This window comes from Xiphophorus hellerii, chromosome 1 (assembly GCF_003331165.1).
Source record: "Xiphophorus hellerii strain 12219 chromosome 1, Xiphophorus_hellerii-4.1, whole genome shotgun sequence".
NCBI classification, from domain to species: domain Eukaryota; kingdom Metazoa; phylum Chordata; class Actinopteri; order Cyprinodontiformes; family Poeciliidae; genus Xiphophorus; species Xiphophorus hellerii.
Window position 1 is genome coordinate 353,454 of NC_045672.1, and position 22,166 is coordinate 375,619.

General features: G+C 40.4%; 1 protein-coding gene across 10 annotated transcripts in view; it reads right to left on the minus strand.

Moving 5' to 3' along the window:
- agrn (agrin) overlaps positions 1–22,166 on the minus strand; it is a 466,151-nt gene that overhangs the window by 38,401 nt on the left and 405,584 nt on the right. For all 10 annotated transcript variants that reach the window (XM_032562688.1, XM_032562681.1, XM_032562697.1 and 7 more), the window contains 7 exons: positions 18,327–18,441; positions 15,011–15,130; positions 14,510–14,860; positions 11,569–11,761; positions 8,332–8,547; positions 8,019–8,248; positions 5,860–5,994 (listed from right to left, as the gene is read on the minus strand). In XM_032562688.1, the coding sequence (XP_032418579.1) occupies positions 5,860–5,994; positions 8,019–8,248; positions 8,332–8,547; positions 11,569–11,761; positions 14,510–14,860; positions 15,011–15,130; positions 18,327–18,441 (1,360 nt within the window). The remainder of the gene's footprint in view (positions 1–5,859; positions 5,995–8,018; positions 8,249–8,331; positions 8,548–11,568; positions 11,762–14,509; positions 14,861–15,010; positions 15,131–18,326; positions 18,442–22,166) is intronic.

Genomic DNA, 22,166 nt, shown 5'->3' on the forward strand with positions numbered 1-22,166 from the left:
GGAAGTCTGGGCCTCCCTTCTGAAGCTGCTACCCCCGCGACCCGACCTCGGATAAGCGGAAGAAGATGGATGGATGGATAGACCATCTATCAAGTGATTCCATTATTGAATTAACCACCAGTGTGTAGTTTGCCCGAAGCAGATCATCCATGTTTGGAGTAATTTTTATGCCTAAGTAAGGCTGTCTTTTGCCACCTGAAATGTTGTGTGAATTGGAGGATTATTTCTTTCAGCCTGTTTTTAAAATAGGATGGCGGATTTAGATTCATTGAGTTTATAACCGGAAATATAACTAAACTCATTGATAGTTTTAAGTAGTTGGGGGATTGAGCAATTTAGATTGGATAACGTTAAAATAATATCATTGGCAAATAGTCCAATTTTAGATTCAATATTTTGTATTCTGACACCATGTATGTTTTGATTATTTCTTATGGCAATAGCCAATGGCTCAATTCCCAGAACAAAGAGGAGGGGTGAGAGGGGACAGCCTTGACTTGTACCCCTAGCTAGATTAAATGATTTAGATACAATGATATTAGTTATAACTGAGGCAGAGGGTTTATTATAAATTATTTTAATCCATTTTCTGACATAACTACCAAAACCGAATTGAGAGAGAACTTTGTAGAGATAATTATGTTCCACTCTATCGAATGCTTTTTCTGCATCAAGTGAAAGCAAAGCTGTATCAGGATGTTCATATTTTGCATGAATTATATTCAGTACATGACGGATACCGTGGTGAGCTTGCCGCCCCTTTATAAATCCGTTCTGATCAGGGTCAGAAAGGGATGGTAAAAATTTCTCAAGCCTATTTGCTAGTACTTTAAATATTATTTTGGCATCAGAATTTATAAGTGAGATTGGTCGGAAGGATTCGCATCTAGTGGGAGATTTCCCAGGTTTAGGTAGAACTGTTATGATCGCATTTCGCAAGGAAGGAGGTAATTCTTTAATGGTATAACTTTCCAATAGCATATCATAGAGGGGCTGCAGTAATTTGTTTTTAAATATTTTATATAGGTCCAAAGAAATCTCATCTGGACCAGGTGATTTTCCTGATTTTAATTTATCTATTGCATTTGAGAGTTCATCGGTAGATATTGGCATATCCAGTTCTGATTTAGCTTTTCACTAAGTGTGGGGATGTTTATAGAATTAAGAAAGGAGTCAAGTGATGCTTGTGGTATGTGCCCTTTAGACGTATAAAATTTTGAGTAATAATCTTTAAAGAGATCATTCATTTTTTGAGGATCAGTAGTGTTTTCATTTGCAGTTGTAATTTCCCTGATCGTAGTAAAATTGTTTCAATCTGAACATCTCTGATGAAGCTTTGTTAGTAGATAGTTTGTCATATTTTGCTCTCAATATTAGTTCTTGTTGCTTTTCTTTAGAACCCTTTAGATTTATCTCAAGCTCAGTCTCTTTTATTTGTTCTTCAAGTTTTAGCACCTCCATGATAGTTCAATTAGCTTTATTTTTTGTGTAGCTTATCATCTGACCCATATAAAGCCTTAAAGGCTTCCCATCTAATAGATGCTGTAGTCTCAGATTTATTAAGGCTAAAGTAATCATTAATATTTATCTCAATATATTTCAGAAATTTGGGCATTTGCAACCAGTGAGGTTTTAATTGCCAAATAGGATTACGTCTAAACGCAATTAAGGGTGAAAATTTAAGCATGCATAGTGAGTGGTCGGAGATCAATATGCTTTTGTAGGCACAACTCTTAATTCTGGTAACCAAAGAGTTTGAAATTACAAAATAATCTATACGGCCATAGCTATTATGAGTAGTTGAGTGGCATGAATATTCTTTCTTTGTTGCAATCTGTATTCGCCATATATCTCTTAAATTTAGTTCAGACATAAAATGTTGTATAACCCGTCTACTTTTAGGGTGGGATCAATCTAAACCTGATGATCGGTCCAGATTAGGATCTCACCAGCTGTGTGTTGGGCCCACGCTGTTTGCTGGCTGTGGTGGGTTGGAGGAAACCGTTTTAAAGTGATTCTTTTAAGTAAGTTGTGCTGATATGGTGTTTTTATACAGGACTGCATTGGTGTTCGGGTGGTAGCGTTACCTGGGCGTGGTTGTTCGATGCCGCAGGTAGGTTTTACACATTGGTCCTTTTAATCCGAATGAATTGTATGTTTATATATTGTTTTTATTTGCTAGAGTTGCACCAGATCGGCTACATCAAGGTTTGATCTGACAGTGTTGATTTATGCAATGCAGGTAGGCAGTGTTTCAATGTGTTTTAAGTTGATTTGATTAAAATAATTTAATAAGCATTCAGTAATTTTGTGTTTTTGTTTTACAGTTTTTGCACTGCCTCCTGCTGTCCTTTCAGCGTTTGGTTTTTTTCTTTTTGTTAGTCCGCCCAGTTAGGATTGTTTTTTCTTCTGTAGTGCTTGTGAGGGCGGGTTAATATGGAGCCCCTTAGGGGACATGGGGATTTTTTTTTCTTTTGCGTTCCCTCGCAAAACATTTGCATTACCTCGCAATACTTTTGCTGATTGAAAAACAACACTGATTGAAAATCGATTTATTTTTTCCTGTATGTTTATGTCTGTTAAGGCTAAGATGGAGCGGCACTGAAAGCAGCTCTTTAAACCATTCAGATACGAACACAACAGAGACACAATCAAAACTGTCAGATGATTTATTACCCGCGATAATAACTCAGAAATAGTCCAAATTAGGATGTATTTTTATTTCTTTCCTACTTACGGAAAGTTTCTATTTATATCACAGGTTTGTGGTGCCTTTCTATCCTAAAGAAAGATATAAAACTTCAGATATTTCACAAAAAGATACTGACATTCATGGAAAAACCTCACATAACCTTATATTAAAGCAGAAAGTACGGCGCCCACCGTAAGAAAGGCTTACAGTATTCAATTATGCTGCATAACTGACCAGTACAGTTTTGCGAGGTAACGCAAATGTTTTGCGAGGGAACGCAAAAGAAAAAAATTCCCCATGTCTCCTAGAGGGCTCCGTAGGTTAACAACCTTTTCTTTACTTTGTTTTGTTTTTTGTTTGTTTTGGACACTTCCCTGAATACTTACATCCTGTTTGGTGTGATCCCCATGTCGGGTTGACAACGAAGGGATAAAACTAGCGGGGAATCCTTTTCATGTATGCAACAATAAATATTAATAGTTAACTTAATTCCGGTTGTTGTTTATTGCGCTTTGGCTTGACGGATCTATAACAATTGCATGATGATCACGCGTGGCGGTCGGCCTGGGGCGCTCTGGCCCTGCAGCCTGTGGGCCCGCTCGATAATGGGTGGGGGATGGAAATGCATCCCGCCGCAGGGCCTCCATCAGCCAGGTCTGCAGAAAAGCCGCGATGTCCCCTTGCTCTGTCTTCTCGGGTAAACCCACGAGTCTCATGTTGGATCTCCGCCATCTGTTTTCAAGCTCGTCCACCTTCAAAGATCCTGGATTTTCTTTTGTATGGACGCTTCTTTGCCTGTTAACGAGGCGACGCCGTCCTCCAGGTTGCTAATGCGGGATTTTGCAGAGGTAAACCTCTCGAGGAACACTCCAATTGTGTCTTTAATTTCTTGATTCGAAATTCAAATTATGTTCCACTATGTTGCTTGGTAAAAAGTGAGTTTTCAAGGCTTGGATTGCTTCCAGGAGGTTAGCTTCAGAGGTCTGAGAGTTAGCGTTAGCCTCCTCCATGTGCTCGTTTTCCACTTCGCTGCTAGCGTCGCCTTCGGATCCCTCTTTGCTGGTTGTTTTCGCTTTTAATTTGTATTTACTCAGCATCTTGGCAGGTTGAATTGAGTCTCTAGCTTGTCCCAGGGATTTTGCTCGTACGAAAAATATCTTAGCAGTGGTCTAGATATCTAAATACAGGGTACATTGGTCGGAGCTCAGAGCCCAGCAGCTGATCAGTAAGACGCCATAACCGGAAGTCCCGAATGAAATGTTTTTAATAATTGATCAACTCTTGTAGGATGAAGTCGACTTATGACAGCTGCATGTAATCTGGTAGTTCTGCACTGGGGGTAAAATAAAAATCTTTCAGCCTATCAAACTATCCAGCTTTCAAAGTCCTACATCAGGTCTGAAGCAGCATCTGGAGTGGCAGCGCAGTGCAGCGAGCCGCGGCCAGACTGACTGACTGACAGACAGTCCGTCCAGGTGGAGCAAAGCTTCTGCCAGGAGGTTAGAAACACTTTTTATATTTGGTTATTGGATTAAAAAAATGCAGATAAAGGCCCCACCCCATAGTGATGTCACCAGAGGAAGAGAACATGGAGCAGACGTTTTACCTTTATTCTGGTTTAATGACATAACAGCAAACAGAAAACCCACCATGACATGACAAACTATGTAAGGTTTTGTAGGTGAGTCTGGCTAACAGTTTAAAAGGTGTTTGTGTCTGTAGACCAGTTACCTGCTGAGATCCACACAGAAACACAGACGTCTGATTTGTGCTGCAAAAGTAGCAACTGGAACCCAGTAGGAGCCAAAACTTCCCTGGAGTAGGACTGCACTGATTGCAGTTTTCTGGCCGATCTATTAAAAATCCTGACCTGCCGATTCCAATTTTGGATGATATCAATTTTTTTTTTTGTCTAAAATGTTGCTAAATGTACCAAGAAGGTTAAAGAGTTGCCAACAACTCATTAACTGCAAACATATAGACCTGACCTGGTGGGCTGGTCTGTTAGTCAAACCTCTCTCACAGCAGAGCAGAAGATAACAGTTTATTTAAATATTTTTGCTGAGGAGATGAAATAGGTGGTTAAGATGTAAATATCAGTCGATCACCGTTTTCCCAAAATTAGGGAAATCGGCACAGATAAATCAGCTGGTCGATAAATCGGTCCATCTCTACCCTGGAGTGTATTTTCTAAGAGGTCTTGCTTTCATTGGTAAATTATAATGATTCACATTAAGACAGGGTGAAAGCACAGAGGAAAGGAGGTGATTCAGTGAAAAACCCTCCACTGTGAACGAATCAAGCAGCGAACTGCACTGACGAACCTCGTCGGATTACAGTGGAGACTCTAGCTCCACACACACACACACAGATGTGTCCCGTTGTGAGTAAGTTCACCTTCAGGTGATGAGCGGCCTCTCTAGCTGAGTGCGGCCTCAGAGGGACCTGACTGCGTTCTTCTGGGCCCTGCTCCTGGCTGCCACTCTGGCTGACTGACGCTGCCATTAATCACTGTGAGCAGGAGGACTGATGCGATTAGTCATCTCATTGATTCCTTTGTAAAAATAGCCTTTTGGAATGAGAGACGCTCATGCTCACGCAGCATTGATTTTGGTTCACCTCAATTTATTTTAATCACCCGCTAACTGAGGCTCAGAAGATGGAGGATACTCCCATCTGGTCTCCTTTTACTGCCAGAGGCTGGTGCCTGGACTCTCCTTTGTTTGGAGAGAGCATGACAGCATATTCTCCTTAATTTGCAGCATTCATGACAGCATCTACAGGGAGGGAAGAATATAAGTAAACTTCACAACACGACATTGCCCAAACTTCTAATGATGAACTTCAAAGGCAGCAGCAGAGCTGTGGCGTCCCAGCAGCGGGAGCTACACACCAACAACAAGCTGGAGAACAACACCTGTGGGCGGCAGGCAGGGAGGAACGGAGCGTCTCTGCTTCCTCACTAACAAGCGTACTGGAGTGGATGTGGTGAACGGCCCAACGGGGCCAATCATCCACCACGGCTCTGCAGCGCAGCGCAGCAGCCCTCACATTGCCCCAATGCCAGCAGGTTTGCACTTTTTATGCTTTCCGTTCGATCAAAGACGAGAGGAAACGTCGATGAACACGCACAGAGAAGAAGAAAGATGCTAGCTGAGGTACATTACCTCTCTCACAGTGCTTCCCCTCTCGCCCCATGGGACACTCGCATTTATAGCCCCCTTCAGGCAGAGCCTTGCACTGCGATGTCTGGTGGCACTTGCTGTGTTCGCAGGGGTCATGGAGGTCAGCACATGTTGGACCTAAACAAACACACATTTACCATCATGAGGAAGGAAAGTATCAGAGAATTTACAACACTCCTCTTCTAGTGTGACCAGAGAATATTTTGTTTTATGAAGCAGGTTTGAAAATACAGTTTGTATTCAATGACATTTCCAAAACACGTTACAACCGTTTCTGTACTGAGGACACATGCAGCAGACGACACACTGCTCGGTCTGTCTGGACAGGGAGGTTTTTAGGTTTGGCGAATAACTGAACCTCAGTCAGACCTGATGGAAAGCATGCCCAAAGCATGATGCTGCCACCACCTTGTTTCATAATGAGAGTGCATTCACAGTGAGATGCAGTGCTAGACTGGAAACTGACTACTCACTTACTTATATTGTCCTGCTTTGTGTCGCTCTGTCTCTTAATATCCCAGTAAAATAAACTGCAGGTTGTTTGTTCACAGCCTCTTCTCCATCAGAGTGTTTCTTTTGGCAAACCCATCACACACACATCTGGTGTGTGTGATGGGTTTGCCCTCTGCTGCAGCCCGTCTGAATTCACCCGTCATTAGTTTGGCAGTCAGAGCCTGTGGTGGGGGGGCGCTAATGAACCCTGTCCCGCTGAGCGCACAGGGCTGCCCTGTTTTCCCTCGCTGACACTTTTTCATCCTCTGCTCCCATTTCTCTACCACCGCGGCTCTTTTTCCTCCCTAACTCTTCCGCTCTCTGCACACTTTAGCTCTGATCTTTGCTCACCCTCCCTCATTTATCTGGCCGTCCCGGCATGTCCTCCCGTCTCATTACTGCTCTCCCCAATCATGTATTCCCTCTTGTCTAAGTCTCAGAACTGTCCCCCCTCCATGAAGGAAACCATGAACACTTCAAACTGACTTTAGGAGAAAAACATTCAGCTGAATGTTAGTCTGCAGGCAAAGGTCCAAGTCTCATTACTACTTTTCATTTTTCACTCATCATGGCAGAATCTGGAGCTGTTTCTCTTTCCTCTGAAGTCTCAGCAGCCAAACATTAAACAGTTCTTACATTAAATATTATGTGACTCATTTTGGATTCACATTAAAAATGACTTTGTGTTTTTCCCTCTGTGACGAAAAACAATTTGTGATGTTTAACAGAAATTTACTCCTGCACCTTTTGTCACATTACAGCCAGATTGGATTTTATTGGGATTCTGAACAATGAATAAAATCTTTACTGTCTCTTATTGTACTTTGACTTGAAAGCTAAAAATAGATCATATAACTTTACATCCTCCTCCTTCACCATTGGGATGGTTCAGTCTAGCTCACAGTGATCATTTCTACTGGAAGAGTCTGGGTGTTTGTGTTCACACGGTTTCCAGATAAACTATATTTTTTCGGTGCAGTTGCCACTTGTATTAATTTGTACTGCGTACTTTTCAGCGATGATGTAGTTGTTATGATGCTTGTTGCTATGGATTGTTGGCAGTTTTCTCTTTCTGCAGGTATAAAAGCAGACTCCAGGGTGTTGACTCTCCTCTTATCTCTTTTCTGTCTCTGTGTCCATTACGGTAATTTCAAATGAAGTCTGATTCCCAGCTGGTTTTAAAGCTGCATTTGTTCAGATCAACATGAGATTTCATACAATCTCTACCTGTTGCTGCCATGACTAGAAACACCATCGTTGTGATTTTTCTCCACTAATCTGACTGTAAACTCTTAAAAGGTTTAGTAAGTCAGTGTATGTGAATATGGATGGCATTAATTAGCACAATAAAAGTTTTATTACAGACAGAAATATGAATGTTTTTGCGTAAAGTGTAGCATTGCATCCTTTTGTAGCCTGAGAGGAACCAGGTGGATAAAGGTTTCATGGATTTATCGTCTGCTTTGATGTGAGATTCAAATCCAGCTGAGAATTTGCTTCAAAGCCCAGTTTTGTTAACGGAAGCTTTTTCTCCAATGTGACATAAAATAAGATGAAATACTTATTTGCAAAGGAGTGAAAGGTGATAAAGTTCAAGTGAGTAAAAGCTTTAATAAAATCTGCAGTTTCAATGCAGTGGAGTGACTTACCCCAGAATGCATTGCTGCACTTGCAGTGGAACATCTCGGCCTCCTTGACCTGGCACTCAGCTCCGTTCTTGCAGGGGTTCGGCTGGCAGGGGTTGTTCCCACATTCGCCTACACCCACGCCGAACAGGCTGTCTCCGTTGGCCTCCTGGATGTTGAGCATGCGGTTGTTGACGTCCAGCATGCGGATACAGCCCACCAGCCCTGCGGTGACCCCGGTCCGCTCCCTGACGCTGAGCAGCAGAAAACACAGTGAGTCAGAATGGATGTGCTGCTCGCCGCTACAAGACGCTCAGCAGCCGCAACAGCAGCTTACTCCTGCTTGAGGTCATCTGTCACCCCTCCGATGAACAGCGGGGTGTCCAGGTTGAGGCCGTCTGTCCCATGGGGACTTTCGCCTTGGACGTGCGGCTCGCCATCCACGCTGAGCATGCCGATCCGCCGGCTGCGCGTCACCACCAGCTGGTGCCAGCGACCCTGGCTGATCTGGACTTCGCTGATCACGGTGCCTGTTCCTGAGCCAGTGTTGAACCTGACGGATCAGATGATGATTAGTTATCTGACCCTGACCTTTGACCCCATCCAAACACTGAACAGATGTTGAGAACAGCTGGATGTGCCACAACTTCCTCCTGCTGTACAGAAACGGAACTTATTATCAAAAGAGGAACAATCTAGAATTATAGATCTAGAGTTATAAATCTAGAGTCAGCTTCAGTTGTTCCGGCTGGAAACTAGAGATCAGGCTGACCTCTGACCTGAACCTTCAGAGCCACATAAAGACGGTTCCAAAGTGGGCTTCCTATCAGCTGAAGAACATTTCCAGGATCAGAGGACTGATGTCTCAGCGTCAGAGAAACTCATCCATGTTTATCTTTAGTGGCATCGATTACTGTAACAGAACCAGAACCAGACATAAAGAAACAGAAGGTGGAACATTGATCAACATATGTGATGCATATTGATGATATTGATCATCATATTTAATGTGCATTGATGGTTGATGATGACATTTAATAAATGTAATGTTTATAGTTTGTTTCATAACTGGTGATCGTATGATGTTTTATGAATTAAAGCACTTTCAATTGGCTTGTTGCTGAAATGTGTTTTAGAAATAAATTTGACTTAAACAAACATGGATGAGACAAAAACTTCCAGCTAAATATAGCAAACTCAAATCAAGCCCAACCTTTAATCTACCGATGTTTTGTTGGGGAAAAGTCCTTGTCATCACAGAGATTAGACATCGTGCGTCTGCATCCACACATGCGGCAATATTAACTCAACCTGAGAGCAATTATCTGCCACAAATAATTAATTCTTCTCCCCACGTCTTGGATTTGCGAAGCTGTGGGTGTGAATCTCACAGCTGTATTTCTGGAGCTGAGGCTTTCTTTGAGAGCAACGGTGAGTAATGATCTCCTTTTTGCTCTGCAATTGATTTCATTTCAACTTCCAGATCCAGCCTGGTCAGGCCTGGAGGAGGGGAGCGCGCTCAGAGTGTTAAAATCTAAAATACATGAAAGGTTGATGGAGCTGGAATACAGGCAAATCTTTAATTAGTCTCATCAGTTGTCTTCAGAAGTTGCTGCCTTTCCAAAAATGGCCTTTATTAACACAATTCTGCTGGGGAAAGACATGAACACACACCATTATGGGATTATTACAGCACTTGGTGTTTCTGCTGGTTTCTCAGAGGAAAATTGGCCAATTTGACAGAACAGGTCGTCGTCAGCTCCAGTCAAAGAGTGAAAACAGAAAATGCTGAAAGAACTCCTCTTATTCTCCTCTCATCTTGTTTTGCCTGCTTTCAAACTACTTTATTTCTCACTGATCTGTGCATTTCTCTCCTTACCTTCACTTCTTCTCTGGTTATTCTGCATTATTAGGTGCACTAAATTTGCCAGCTTGTCACCAGGAAATATGCAAGTTAAAGCAGCAAAACACACATTTGAAATTAGACGTTTTCATTTACTGTATAAAAATACATGTAACCTTTAACAACATTTCTTCTGTTTCCTGGTATTTGGTAGAATTGTCTTTCAGATGGTACATTTTGGGTCAAACGTTTTTGGCTATCATTGTGTGAAAGACTTTTCTTGGTAGAACAATGTTACAACGTATTTTTAAAACCATTAATGCAGAATATAACCAGTTACATACAAAGCCAGCATTATATTCCTATAAAAGAGATCAAATTTAACTGATCCAGACTGACACATTTCAGTTTTTCTACTTATTTTCAGACTGATCCAGAATATTCTTTGGTTGTTAAGTTACTGGATGCAGAACTATGAATATTGAGGAGCGAGTGAGACATCTGGAGACAAATTAACAATAAATCTATTGAAATGGATTATGAGACATATTTTTTACTAGCAGTCGGTCACAAACAGCTTTTAGTTGAATTTTTGAAAAACTGAAAAGTGAACTCAGTTTGACAGGAAATAGGATTTTTTGACCAACATTATGATTTCCAATGAGCTGGGCTCAGTGTGTTCAGCTACAAACCTACAGATTCACATTCATAGAAAGTATTTATAAATAGAGGAATTTAGATCAACAATGTGTTTTCAACCAGAACAGAAGCAATTATGCCAGTAAGTGAAATATGTGTTTGAGCCCTCAGAGACACATTATCTCCACAGTCAAACAAGGAGGTGGACCCATCATGCAGTGGGCTGCATCACTCCCCACACTGAAACAAAATGAAAAATGTCACATTATATCAAATGTCCAGTAGGAAGCAGCTTCCCTGGTCAGTAAATGCTTCTGAAAGCTCATCAGTGACAGAGCAGACCCAAAGTCACAGAGGAGAGGCAACAGAAGCAAATCATCAGATTTATAGAGGAAACCTGAGACGAGTCTGAAGCTTTGTGAAGCAGGATGAGACAAAACTGCTGATGAGTCTTATTGTTCACCAGCAAAGGTTTCTCTTCCTGCTCTTTTCTGTTTTGCTTGTGGATTAAACACTTAGTTCGCTCAAAGTTTTTATGTGAGGCGATATTACTGGGTTTCTGGTTGGTTCCACCTATTAAAATTTAATTATCAGAAAAAGTTTGTTCCTTTCCAGTTGAGTCAAGTTGCACGGATGAAATGCTTATTTCAAACTTAACACCCAATAAATTCTGACTGCACTGTTTAGAGGATATATATGGAGTCACTGCAACTGTATGTAAATACAGTAACGTTATATGTGCTCCAGATCCATTTCAGGAACCCAAGTACCCTCATGTGTTCAGACTGCTCAGATTTGTTTCTGAATATTTGACTTTAACCTACAAATTGCCCAGAAGTCTCCTTATCTTTATTTATTTCCTGGCTCTGCTGTTTTCTACATGTTTACTCGCTGTAATTATTTGCCTCATTATCCTCAGCCCTCTGTTTTGCTCTTATTTACGGCGCCTCCCAGCTGCTGCTGCAATGACCTCGTTCCCTCATGGGGATCATTAATGTTTCATCACAGTTTTTTGCGATACGAACGGATGGAGGAGGACGAAACCCCGTATTAAATTCAATCCAACAGAATCAATAAAAGTCCTGCACTCACTTGAGCTCCACCCTGCTGTTGACCAAAGCCAGAGAGATGAAGTCTTTCTTCTTCATTTGGCCGTTGTAGAGCAGCAGGCCGTTCATCTCGGACGCTCTGAACTCCATAGCGATGCGGACCGTGTGGTACGCGCTCATTGTCTGGAAGGCCAGGAAAGACTGGCCACCAAATGATGGGATGAAGTACCTGATGGCTGCGGACAAAATCACAAGTCACTGCTGTCATGGGCTTCTGCAGATTTCACCAACTCAAATTTAAGACTTTTAAAGACCATTGGGAATGAAATTTAAGATCTGCATGATTACAAAATCACAAATAAACCAATCCTATTGGTTTTCAACAGACGCGAGCCAATGAAGAAGATGAACAGCGTCCAGCCAACTGGCAACTTGTACATGATGGACATAAAAAAGCTAGCTTTACCCTTTACTGTTATCTTACCTAGTAAACTTTAGCAAGCTTTTCTATTAGCAATATGAAAAACTATTACTCGCTAGGAAGAGTATATTAGCAGCTAGCTACCACTCAGACCGCAGTGAAGATGTCTGCATGCGACTCAAAGTTTTGCATAGCAGTAAAATCCCTTGAGAAAAAAGAGAAAACTATGTAGCATATATGATATTAAGTATTCCTGCCACAACAGTTTAAGACCTTTGATTAACCATAATCCAGCTGATGTATTTTTATACAAGGGAAATCTAAAATATCTCTCTATCTTAAGCTAACGTCTCCTTTTCTTTAAAAGTGACGGAACACAGAATGTGTTGTTTCAATACATTATCTATAAAATGATGTTTTGTAAATGTCTTTTCAATGTAAACTGACACCAGGAAGAAAAATTAATGTAGCATCCTGCTGATGCTAATGGGGATCTCAATAAAATAAACTTTTTTTTTCAATAAATTGAATACATATTTCAATGAGACATTTTAAAATTACATTTAATTTTCAGTACATACATTTAAGATGTTTTTTTTCAGACTTTTTAAGGACTACTACTTAAGAGGAGCCAAAAGTGCATAATTAACACAAGTGGCCATGATGAATCACCTCCTCTTTATCAATTTATTTAAAATGTTTAGCATTTTTAATGGAAAGGGGTCAAATCAGAAAGAGGAAAAGTTTTTTTATAATTTTTAATAGAAGCAGGTTATGTCCATCTCGTCTTTTTTGTCCATCTCTACGATCTCCTCCTGGCCTAATGACTTGATTGATCCGGTGTGCAACCAGTGCGTGCAGCTTGTGGGTGTTTGTGATTTCAGTTAGCCACTTTAAGTCAAAGGCACAAAGTAATTCTCATCATCTAATACCCATCAAAGCAATTAGTGTCAATTATGTGAAGATGCAGCTGTGCGAGGTCGCTGTGTTGCAAGCCTGAAATCCCAAAGCGGGGAAGAAATGAAAAGAGTTTCTGAACAAGTTCTGGCTGATTGATGATTTTTCTCTGCAGAGCTTTCTGGATTTGGTGTTACCGTTGGTGAACAGCAGCTCAGTGGCTGCACATATCTGGGATGATGAAACTGTCTGAATCACTGGAGATGAAGTCCAGCCAGCAGAGGGAACAGACTGTGTCTGACTAAACATGCCTTTTTTATTTTTAACTTGATTTAAAACCTATATGTATATGTACAAACCTGGTATTTGGTTCTGTGGTGTTAATTTGTAAAGCTCTAAATCACCCAATAAATCCACATCTGTGACCACTTAACATTTCACCTCCATAATCCAGCAGTAAATGGAGCCATCACTCCCACCGCCACTCAGGGTGTCACCTTCACTCACAGCACTCAGCTAGAACAGGCAGAAGAGCTACGGTACTGAACTAGTCACACCTGGAACTCTTCCACGTTCACTTCTCAACCTTGGTATTACACAGAAACACACACAGAGGTGCGTACTAAGTGTCTGCTTAGCACTCTGCCTTGTTGGTCCACTGTTGACATTCTGACCTGGACAGACCGACGGTCAGGACAGACGGCCGCGTTCTAAAGGAGCATTAGAGCAGATCCTTCCTGCCATCTCTGCTCCAAACTGACTCAATAACCATCTACATCTCCATTTCCTGTTATTGTAAACAACCTGTTGTTTTAAGTGCACATATACATATGTGCACATTTTGTAATAATTATAAAATCCTACTCATTTATATATTGTCATACTTTTATAATTTTGTGAATTTCCCCACAATAGAGGAGATTTCTATTTTTATTGGATGTGTTATCTTGTGTCGTGGCAATTTTTATCAAACCAAAAATCCCATTAAAAATCCAATCAATAAGCCTCTGCTGCTCTGTGGTGATGATTTATACACAAGCTAAAAATGTCCAGTGTCCAAAACAATGGAAGTTTGTTTTTTACGGTTTATTTTTCCCAGTATTTACTGGGCCTAACCCAGTGCATGCTAGGACTAAACCAGTCTATACTTATAGAAATGGACCTACAGTTCTTCCTGTCCAACTTAGTTAATAAAACAAACATGAAAAAGTAAAAATAAACAATTATTAATTTATAAATTTATCTTATAAATCACCCAAAAATATAAAGTAATATAAATTTGAACAAAATTCTAAATGATTAAACAAAGAATAGGTAACTCCAACAGCTTGAAGAACATGGATGCTTTAAGAAGGCAGTGCCATTTTTCTGTTTTTCTTGAAGCTGAGCTTTTTATCTAACCTTAAATATTTTACATTGCATTAAAATGTTGTTTTTGCTGCTTTATTTACACACTGAAGCACAAAAGGATAAAGTTTCCAAAGATGATCCTTTATAATGCCTGAAAAGACTGATTTATACAATGGAAGAACTTTAAACCGCTCTGAGATGTTTGAAATGTTTGCCTTCAGTGTGCTCTGATCCGGCTGTTTCATGAATTTAAAGTGGCAGCAGACCCTGAAACTTCTGCTTTAAGTCTAATAATAAACGTGAAAACACGGCTCACATTTCTCACACACTGCCCCTCCTCGTCCAGCCAGGCACTTGCAGCTGAAGTCGTCACCGTCGTTCTCGCAGGTTCCCCCGTTGAGGCACGGGTTGGAGTGGCAGGGCTTCTGGGTTTTGGGCCGCCCAGTCGTAGCGAGCGGCGCTGAGGTGCTGCGCAGGGTTTTGGTGGGCGGAGCCTGCGTGGTGGTGGTCCGCCTGGAGCTGGCGGGCCTGCGGGTGGTTCCCGGTGGGCGGCGTGTGAAGTAGGGGGAATGAGGCCTGGATGTGGGGACGGGGGAGGCCGTGGTGACGGCAGCAGCAGCGGCGGCAGTGGCGGCAGTGGTGGTAAACAGTGGGATGGTGGACAGACCTGTTGGAAAAATGACAGTTTAAACATGTAGAGCTTAAGATTTTCAGTTTAAGAAAACCTTCAGTAAGCTACCTCATGAATAAGTTACAGTAATTCCCTCTTTCTTTTTCTAAATCCTTCCACTTTGCTGTTAAGTCTACATCACATTACCATAATTAGTGAAGCGAATATTCTCTGCCGTTGGCTTCTTTACAGAGATGCTGGTGTCTTTGGAAGCCTTCAGCTGTTTCAGCAGCGCTCCCTCGATGTCCTCCACGTTGTATCTCGTATCTACGACAAAGGAAAGGTTCAGACGTTCAGGACAAGGCCACTGAGGATCGCTGCAAACACAGGACTTCAGCTCCTTTTAATGCTACCGTGAATATATCAAACAGCCCTGTGTGTGACAGGTGGAGAGACTCTGCGGACCACTTGTCCTCCAGTCGCTGCTGGTTCCACTTTCTTTTTTTCCCCAGATGAATCGCTCTCATAATGCTCGCAGCAGATGTTTGTTTTACAAGCCATGGGGCGGAGACATGTGAAGGGCATGAAGGACGTTAAATGTTAGCCATAAAAAATAGAGGAAGGAGAAGGAAGGAGGACGAGGAGGAGGACTTGGTTTTGTTTGCTGCAGACGGTCGATAAAACACCCAGTTATGATGTATCTACAACGATCTGAGATCAAATTATATTTGTAGGAGAAAAAAGCCAAACACTTGTTTTTAAATGTTTTCTGAATCAACGGAAAGAGGAACTGAGATTTGATCATAAGTCATCCCAAGTTCCTATAAGACAAGAAAGTCTAAATCACTGGATGAGTTTACATTTACTAAAGAGGTAAAAATACAGGTTTAGTTTTATATGAGATCAATAATAAATAGGTAAACAATGATTAGGCCAGTCGCAATAAGCAAAAAATAAATTACTCGCATGATAAATTAAAACAAGCTCAGTAATTTGTATTTGCATGATTTATCTTATTTCTCTTTTCTTTCTCTCTCCCTATAATCATTATATTAATAAAGTCTTCAGTCTGCTGCTCTGCTCTCACATAGCCCCTTTTTCTGAAGGACAGGTTTGTTTACAGAGACTTCATAACTCATTTATTTGTTTGATTTATTTCAGGTATTTCAAATGTCTTCCAAGTGGAAGACATTTGTGAAAGTTCACAACAATATTTATATTTATTGCAATAATTTATGGAACAATTTATTGGTTGTGACTGATACGTTCCCTGAATATCTAATCAATAAAAAAGAAAACTGTTAGTGGAGCCTAACAAAAATAAAATAGAAAATGACATATTTATATCTAAATAAAATTTATAACTTACATTGTCTCAAGAAATAAACCAACTAAAACAAAACCGTTTGTCTTTTACAGTATCGTGTGAAAAGAGCCCATAGTCCTAGCAGGCCACCGAAGTCCAGATTCAATCAGCCATCAGTTTTAAATGATGGTAAAAATCAATCAGTTATGTCATAATTAGGGATGCTCCGATCAGGTTTTTTGCTGCCGATTCCGATACTGATCACTCATGAGAGCCGATCACTGCCGATCACCGATCATTGCCCATCACCTGGATGGGCTGTTAATTTTTTGTGTTATGTATAAATGCTACTATGTGATCTGTCAAAATGTAAAAAATGATGTGGTAATAAATTCACCTAATTTAGACATAAAACATGGAAAATACTTGCAGGCACAATACAGCAGCTATTCAGTCAAAATGACAACTGAAAAACCTGCAATCAGTAAAACAATATTCAACAGTAAGACTCTGTACCCTAAATTATACATGAGTCAAATAAACCTCACAACACTGTCTATATCAAATAATGTCAAGTAAAAAAGAAACATTCGTTCTAAGTCAAATGCAGGCTGCATTAAAATAAACGATCCTTAGTTACTAAATCAAAACTTCCTGTGAGAACAGCTAGCTGAGTAATCCTGGTTCTGATTGGTTGTTTCTGACTGAGTTTAGTAATTCTGCACAACACATGGAGGAGGCAGAGGAGATCGATTTTTTTTCAGAGATTATCTGTCTTATGTTAGGACATAGCAAAAGTTTTAATACATATTTAAAATCTAGTGTTAGTTTAAGCTACATGCTGCAACTTTAAGCAGAGTTCACCATCTGGTGGAGCAGAAACTACCAGTAGCGTGTAGCAGCGGTCCAGCAGAACCGCTAGCTCGTTGATTTAAATTATTTTTTGGGTTATTTGTTTAGCTTTCTGACCTCTGTTCGCGCAGGCAAATGCTCTTTCCTGCGCTGTGTTTTCCTGCAGTGAGCTCGTTTTTTAAATATCATGTTATATTCATTGTGTTCATACATTTTGACGTGCTTCGCCCTCGAGGTAATTTTCCGCCGCAACACGCAAACTTCCCCATTCACTAGGAGCGTTAAAGTTCCACACAACAGGATTTGTTGCTGCGCGCTTGCACAGTGTGAAGAAAGAGGAGATGAGCTGCACCCGCAGGGTGCGAAGTGATATACAGGTGATTGGTTTGTGTGATCGGCAACAAGAGACGGTGATCGGCGATCACTGATCATACACTTTTTCACGGAAATCAGCCGATTATGATCGGTGGCCAATTGATCGGCACACCTCTGGAATATTCAGAGGTTCAGGACATGCTGGGCTGAGTGTTCTCATCACTCAGCCCAGTGTGGAGGATGTCGAGTTCAGAGTCAGAAAAATGTTTGAGCTTCTGTCATATTCTAAATATTAACTTGATGACTTAAGAAGACACAGCAAAGAACTGAATTTAGAATATATTATGAAGCTTTCCAACTCTTCCTCCTGCTGAATGACGGGCTTAGCTGGAGTGGGTAAACCTTCAGTTTGGATTCTTCTTGTTTGGAGCTAAGTACAGGTAAAATGTTTTATTTTCAGATTTAAAACTTTGATCTAAGGTAGCAGATGGCAACAGGCTTACTCTGCGGTTGTATGTATGGAGGAGTTTTTATAAAACAGGACAAACTTCTCTGTTACAATCACCAGTTTCATCTGTAATGAATCATTTCTATTTACCTCAATAAGCTTTCATAACTCACCAGGTTTCTGAAAAACTGACCCAAACAGACCGAATCAACAACTCGTTATTCAGAAATACAGTTTAGATTTTTTCCAAAACGTCGGCTCTTCGTTTTGTTTGCCTGATCTTCATGGAGTCAGCTGATTGTATTTAGGCCAGTGTACACTTATTATTTACGTTTGTGTGAGGATTATGGGTAAACTGGGAAAACTAGTTTTCCCAGTTTATGGATGGAAGAGAAAATGCTAAAGTTTTTGGTGGCTGCAATTTGATATGTAGTAAAGAAAAATCTAAATTTAGGTGCCAGAACAGCTGAATCATGAAAAGTTAATTATTTTTTAAATAAATGAAATGTGTAGAAAGATTATGCTTTCATAAAAAAATATTTTTTTTTTCCTTTCTCTTCCTATTTTGAGTCTGTTGTGTTTTGCACATGTAATTTTCTCACCGGGTCTGAAATGGGCCTCCACGAGTGCCATAATGGAGCCGCTTGGAGCCAGTTGACGTACTCGAACTCCCATGAAGTCCTTGTGCACCTGTGACTTCCTGAACATCTCATTGAGCTGTAATGTAGAAAATGAAAGCAGCTTAAAGACAGATGGAGACAATAGATGATAAATGAGCACAGTAATGAGATCCACACTTTAATTCCACAAAACTGTTGACTATCTGGAAAGAAGAAAGACTGCCTCTCAAATTGGTTTGCAGGGAAGAAGGCCACTGGGTGTGGGAGCACAAATTGACATTTAGCTGCCTGAGGTGACATTAATTTTAGGAGCAGGTTTCCAGGAGCAGCAAAGATAAATGCCAAGCTACCTTGACATTCTGATTGGTTTTTCCTACAATGACTCGGTGTGTACAATGTAACCGGCTGAGCAACTCAAAGAGACTAGCTATTTTTTTACAGTTAACTTTCATAATAAGCTCTCCTTTAGCCCCAAATCTTCAAAATAAACTGAAAAAGTTGCAATTTTTATTCTAAAAGATGAAAATATTTATAAGTATAAATATGAAAATATTTGTACTTATACTTATTGTCCAGGTAACACAAAATAAAAACAAAGAAAAAAGTCTCTATTATCCTAATCTCATGAATTTTAATCTACGGTACATAGAATGCTAAGATGCTAGCAAAAACTAGCCTGTTCAGCTAATGGTTAATTCATCTGTTTACAATGAAGGATTCTCCACCTTCCCACACATTGCTGTGATTTAAAAACAAATTCCCCTTATACAGAAAGATAAATTAATTTGTGAATGTTTAGAAGAAGTCAGCTGTGTTTTCAGATCGGTACGTTAGCATAACTGCTATTTACAACAAACAGTCATAGGACTCTGTAAATGGAAATGCGTTCTATTTACATTATTCAGCCTACAGTGGTTAGCAAAAATATATTTCCAAAAGACTAAAGCCATTCACATGCTTCTACAGTAAACACCGTGTTCACAAACATTAGCAAGCTATTAGCTAGCTAACTAGCAGTAAATGGTGGAGTAGCTGACTGCCCTCTGCCTCAGCAAAATGGGGTCTAACTAACTAAACAGCTAAAAAGGGATTTTTGTACCTTTGTTACTCTGTAAAAAGCGGAACAGGGAAAGGCTAGAGAGTCATTCTTCATGTAATTACTACCAGAAAACCACGGCTCTAGTTATATTGCGTTGTTATTCTGTATATTTGCTTAAGTGTATTATCAAAATCAAAACAACAACTTAATTATATCTGTATCAATTAATGACATTTACAGCACTCAGAACAATTATTGCACTTCTGTTACAAACACAAACAGTTAGATAATGAATTTTTCCATTTTTTGTTTAAATCTCTTCATAATATTATTAATTACTAGTCAAAATGGGCCATTTTTACCCCAACCTGATCCATATAAACCTAATACAAGCCCATGACTGAATACAGCAATATAATTTAATATACAAAGCACATTTTGCTCCAGCTGATGAGCACATCAGAATAAATGCATCACTAAAGCTTAATGATCTTATTTCTACCGTCAGTAATGACACTTAAACTGGCAGTTCACTCGATTAGGAACACTTTGCTGGTCTTGTTGAGAGCGCTCAAGAATATTTTCTGCAAACACTAAACTCCTCAGATTTGTGAAGGTGTGACAGCAAATTAGGCAGTAAAACCCTCCAAAGCTGGATTAGCGATGGAGTCAGTGTACACAAACTTCCCCTCAGTACGCACTTCACTCCTGTCCTCGCAAACGTTTTTATTTATCTCTGAAAAAGCACATTCTCATGTTTTTTAAAGAGCTGTGCCACAGCTTGACTCTTTTCAAGTAAAGAGCCACTTTGTGACTTTGCACGCCTTCTGCTAGCGCTAAGTCCATTTGTGTAAGTATAGTGTGTGCTCAGTGGTCGTCCTGCAAGATGTAGAGGAGGGCGTTGGATGCTGTCAAGTAGCATACAGGGCTTCAAGAGACCCACAGGCTGAGACCGTTAACGAGCACACACACACACCGCTGTGAGGCAGCAGATTATGTCCCAGTGGGGGCTGGTGACACTGATTTAGCAGCTGGCACATGTGAACAGCACATACAGACACACCCACACATGCCTACACACAGGTTCCCGTTTCATGTGAGGAGTGAGGCCCCGGATCGTCACAGAGGAAACGGACAGTGGAGGAAATCAGTGGCCAAACTGTGATTATGGTGGCTGTCTGGCTCAGCTTGCTAACGGCATGACTATCCAACAGTTCGATGCTCGGATTTATCCAAAAGTAATGTTTGAATTTTTATAAAAAGCAGAAAAAGCCTAATTAATCTCGCATGGAAAACCGCTTTTGGGTATTGTAAATTTGTTTGGCAAGCAACTGCACAATTCTGCAGAGAGATGTTGGTTTTTTCTTCCAGTTGGGGTCTTATTAAGCTTGAAGAGCGTCTCTTCATACAAACATTGCCAAAGATTTTTCTAATTAATCATCTATATGCAGTAAAGTGATATTCAGAAGAGGAAAAATATGAGAAGAATAGCAGAAATAAACCGAGATGCTGTGAAAAGCCTGTGGTTCTTTTTTTCCCCACCTACTTTGGTCTTAAAAAATGGGGTTCAATTGCTGTACATAATCTTCAGCACAGATCACCTGATGCAACAGATTGTCACTGTTCTCCTTTTTATTAAAAACTAGATATCAGGCAGGGCATGTCCTTTGATGTATGTCCTCTGACCAAATGCATTTTCTTTCTTTGTCCCCTGTCCTTTTTTCATTATTGTTATTTTTATATCAGATGTATCGGAGCAGAAAAATTGCTTCAGCTGAGCGTGGCAGAATATTACTCAGCAGCTTCAGAGGTGTCAAGTCTGTAATATGCGCTGTGATACCTGCCTGAAAGAACGGAAAGAATTGGATTAGAAAGCCACTCCGCAAGGAGCTTTATTGTGTCGAGGCACTTTGAATCTTGTTTCAGAGGCTTTTGGCCTCTTGACAAGAACATTCTTGGAAAACAAAACATTTGCAGCAAAGTCTTTGTTTTTTCCTTCCTCTTGTGGCCTCAGTGACAGTTTGGACACTTGAGGGCAGCAGAACCAGCTCAGAACAAGGACAGGGATTTTTTATTCTAAAACCTGTCATCGTGCATGTTACCTGCTGAATTTAACTCATGTTTGCTTTTCCTGTAGACGCTGACAATCTAAAAATGGTTACTTGGAAAGTGGAACACAGTGGTTGCACACACACACCCAGCAGGACCTATTCTAAAAAGAAAACATTTTAAAAATAAGATTTGATTTTTTTTATAGTAACCAAAACAAAAACTGCTTTGTCCGCCTGTTACAACTGGCGTCGTAAATATAATCATGTAAACATGAGTGTGCAGGTGCCTATCCCTGATTGGCTCCCAGAAGACGATGGAGACGTCCAATTGGTGGCCCCCTGGAGGTGACGGCTATAAAAGCTGCTGACGTAGACTTCCTGCCATCCATCCTCAGCTCATCTCCACCAGCCACACTGTTTGCCTGTTAAACACCTTGTAAAAGTGCTTGGAGTTTGTAGGATTGAGCGGCCGTTTAGTTTTCTCATGTTTTTCTTAATTAGGGAGGAAAGTTTTTGTCATTTGGTTTATTTATTTTCAAATAGGTAAGTTCTGGTTAATATTCAGATAGTTTCCTTTTGTTTATTGTTTTCGGCACCATAGCTCACTCTGAAGCCATGTACTCCACTTGTTGTAACATTTCAGTCAAAAATAAATTTTTTAAAAACAAATAATATTATAAAATGTACATCTTTGTGTGTGTCAGCTGCTTGAGATCTGAAGAGGACGGATCC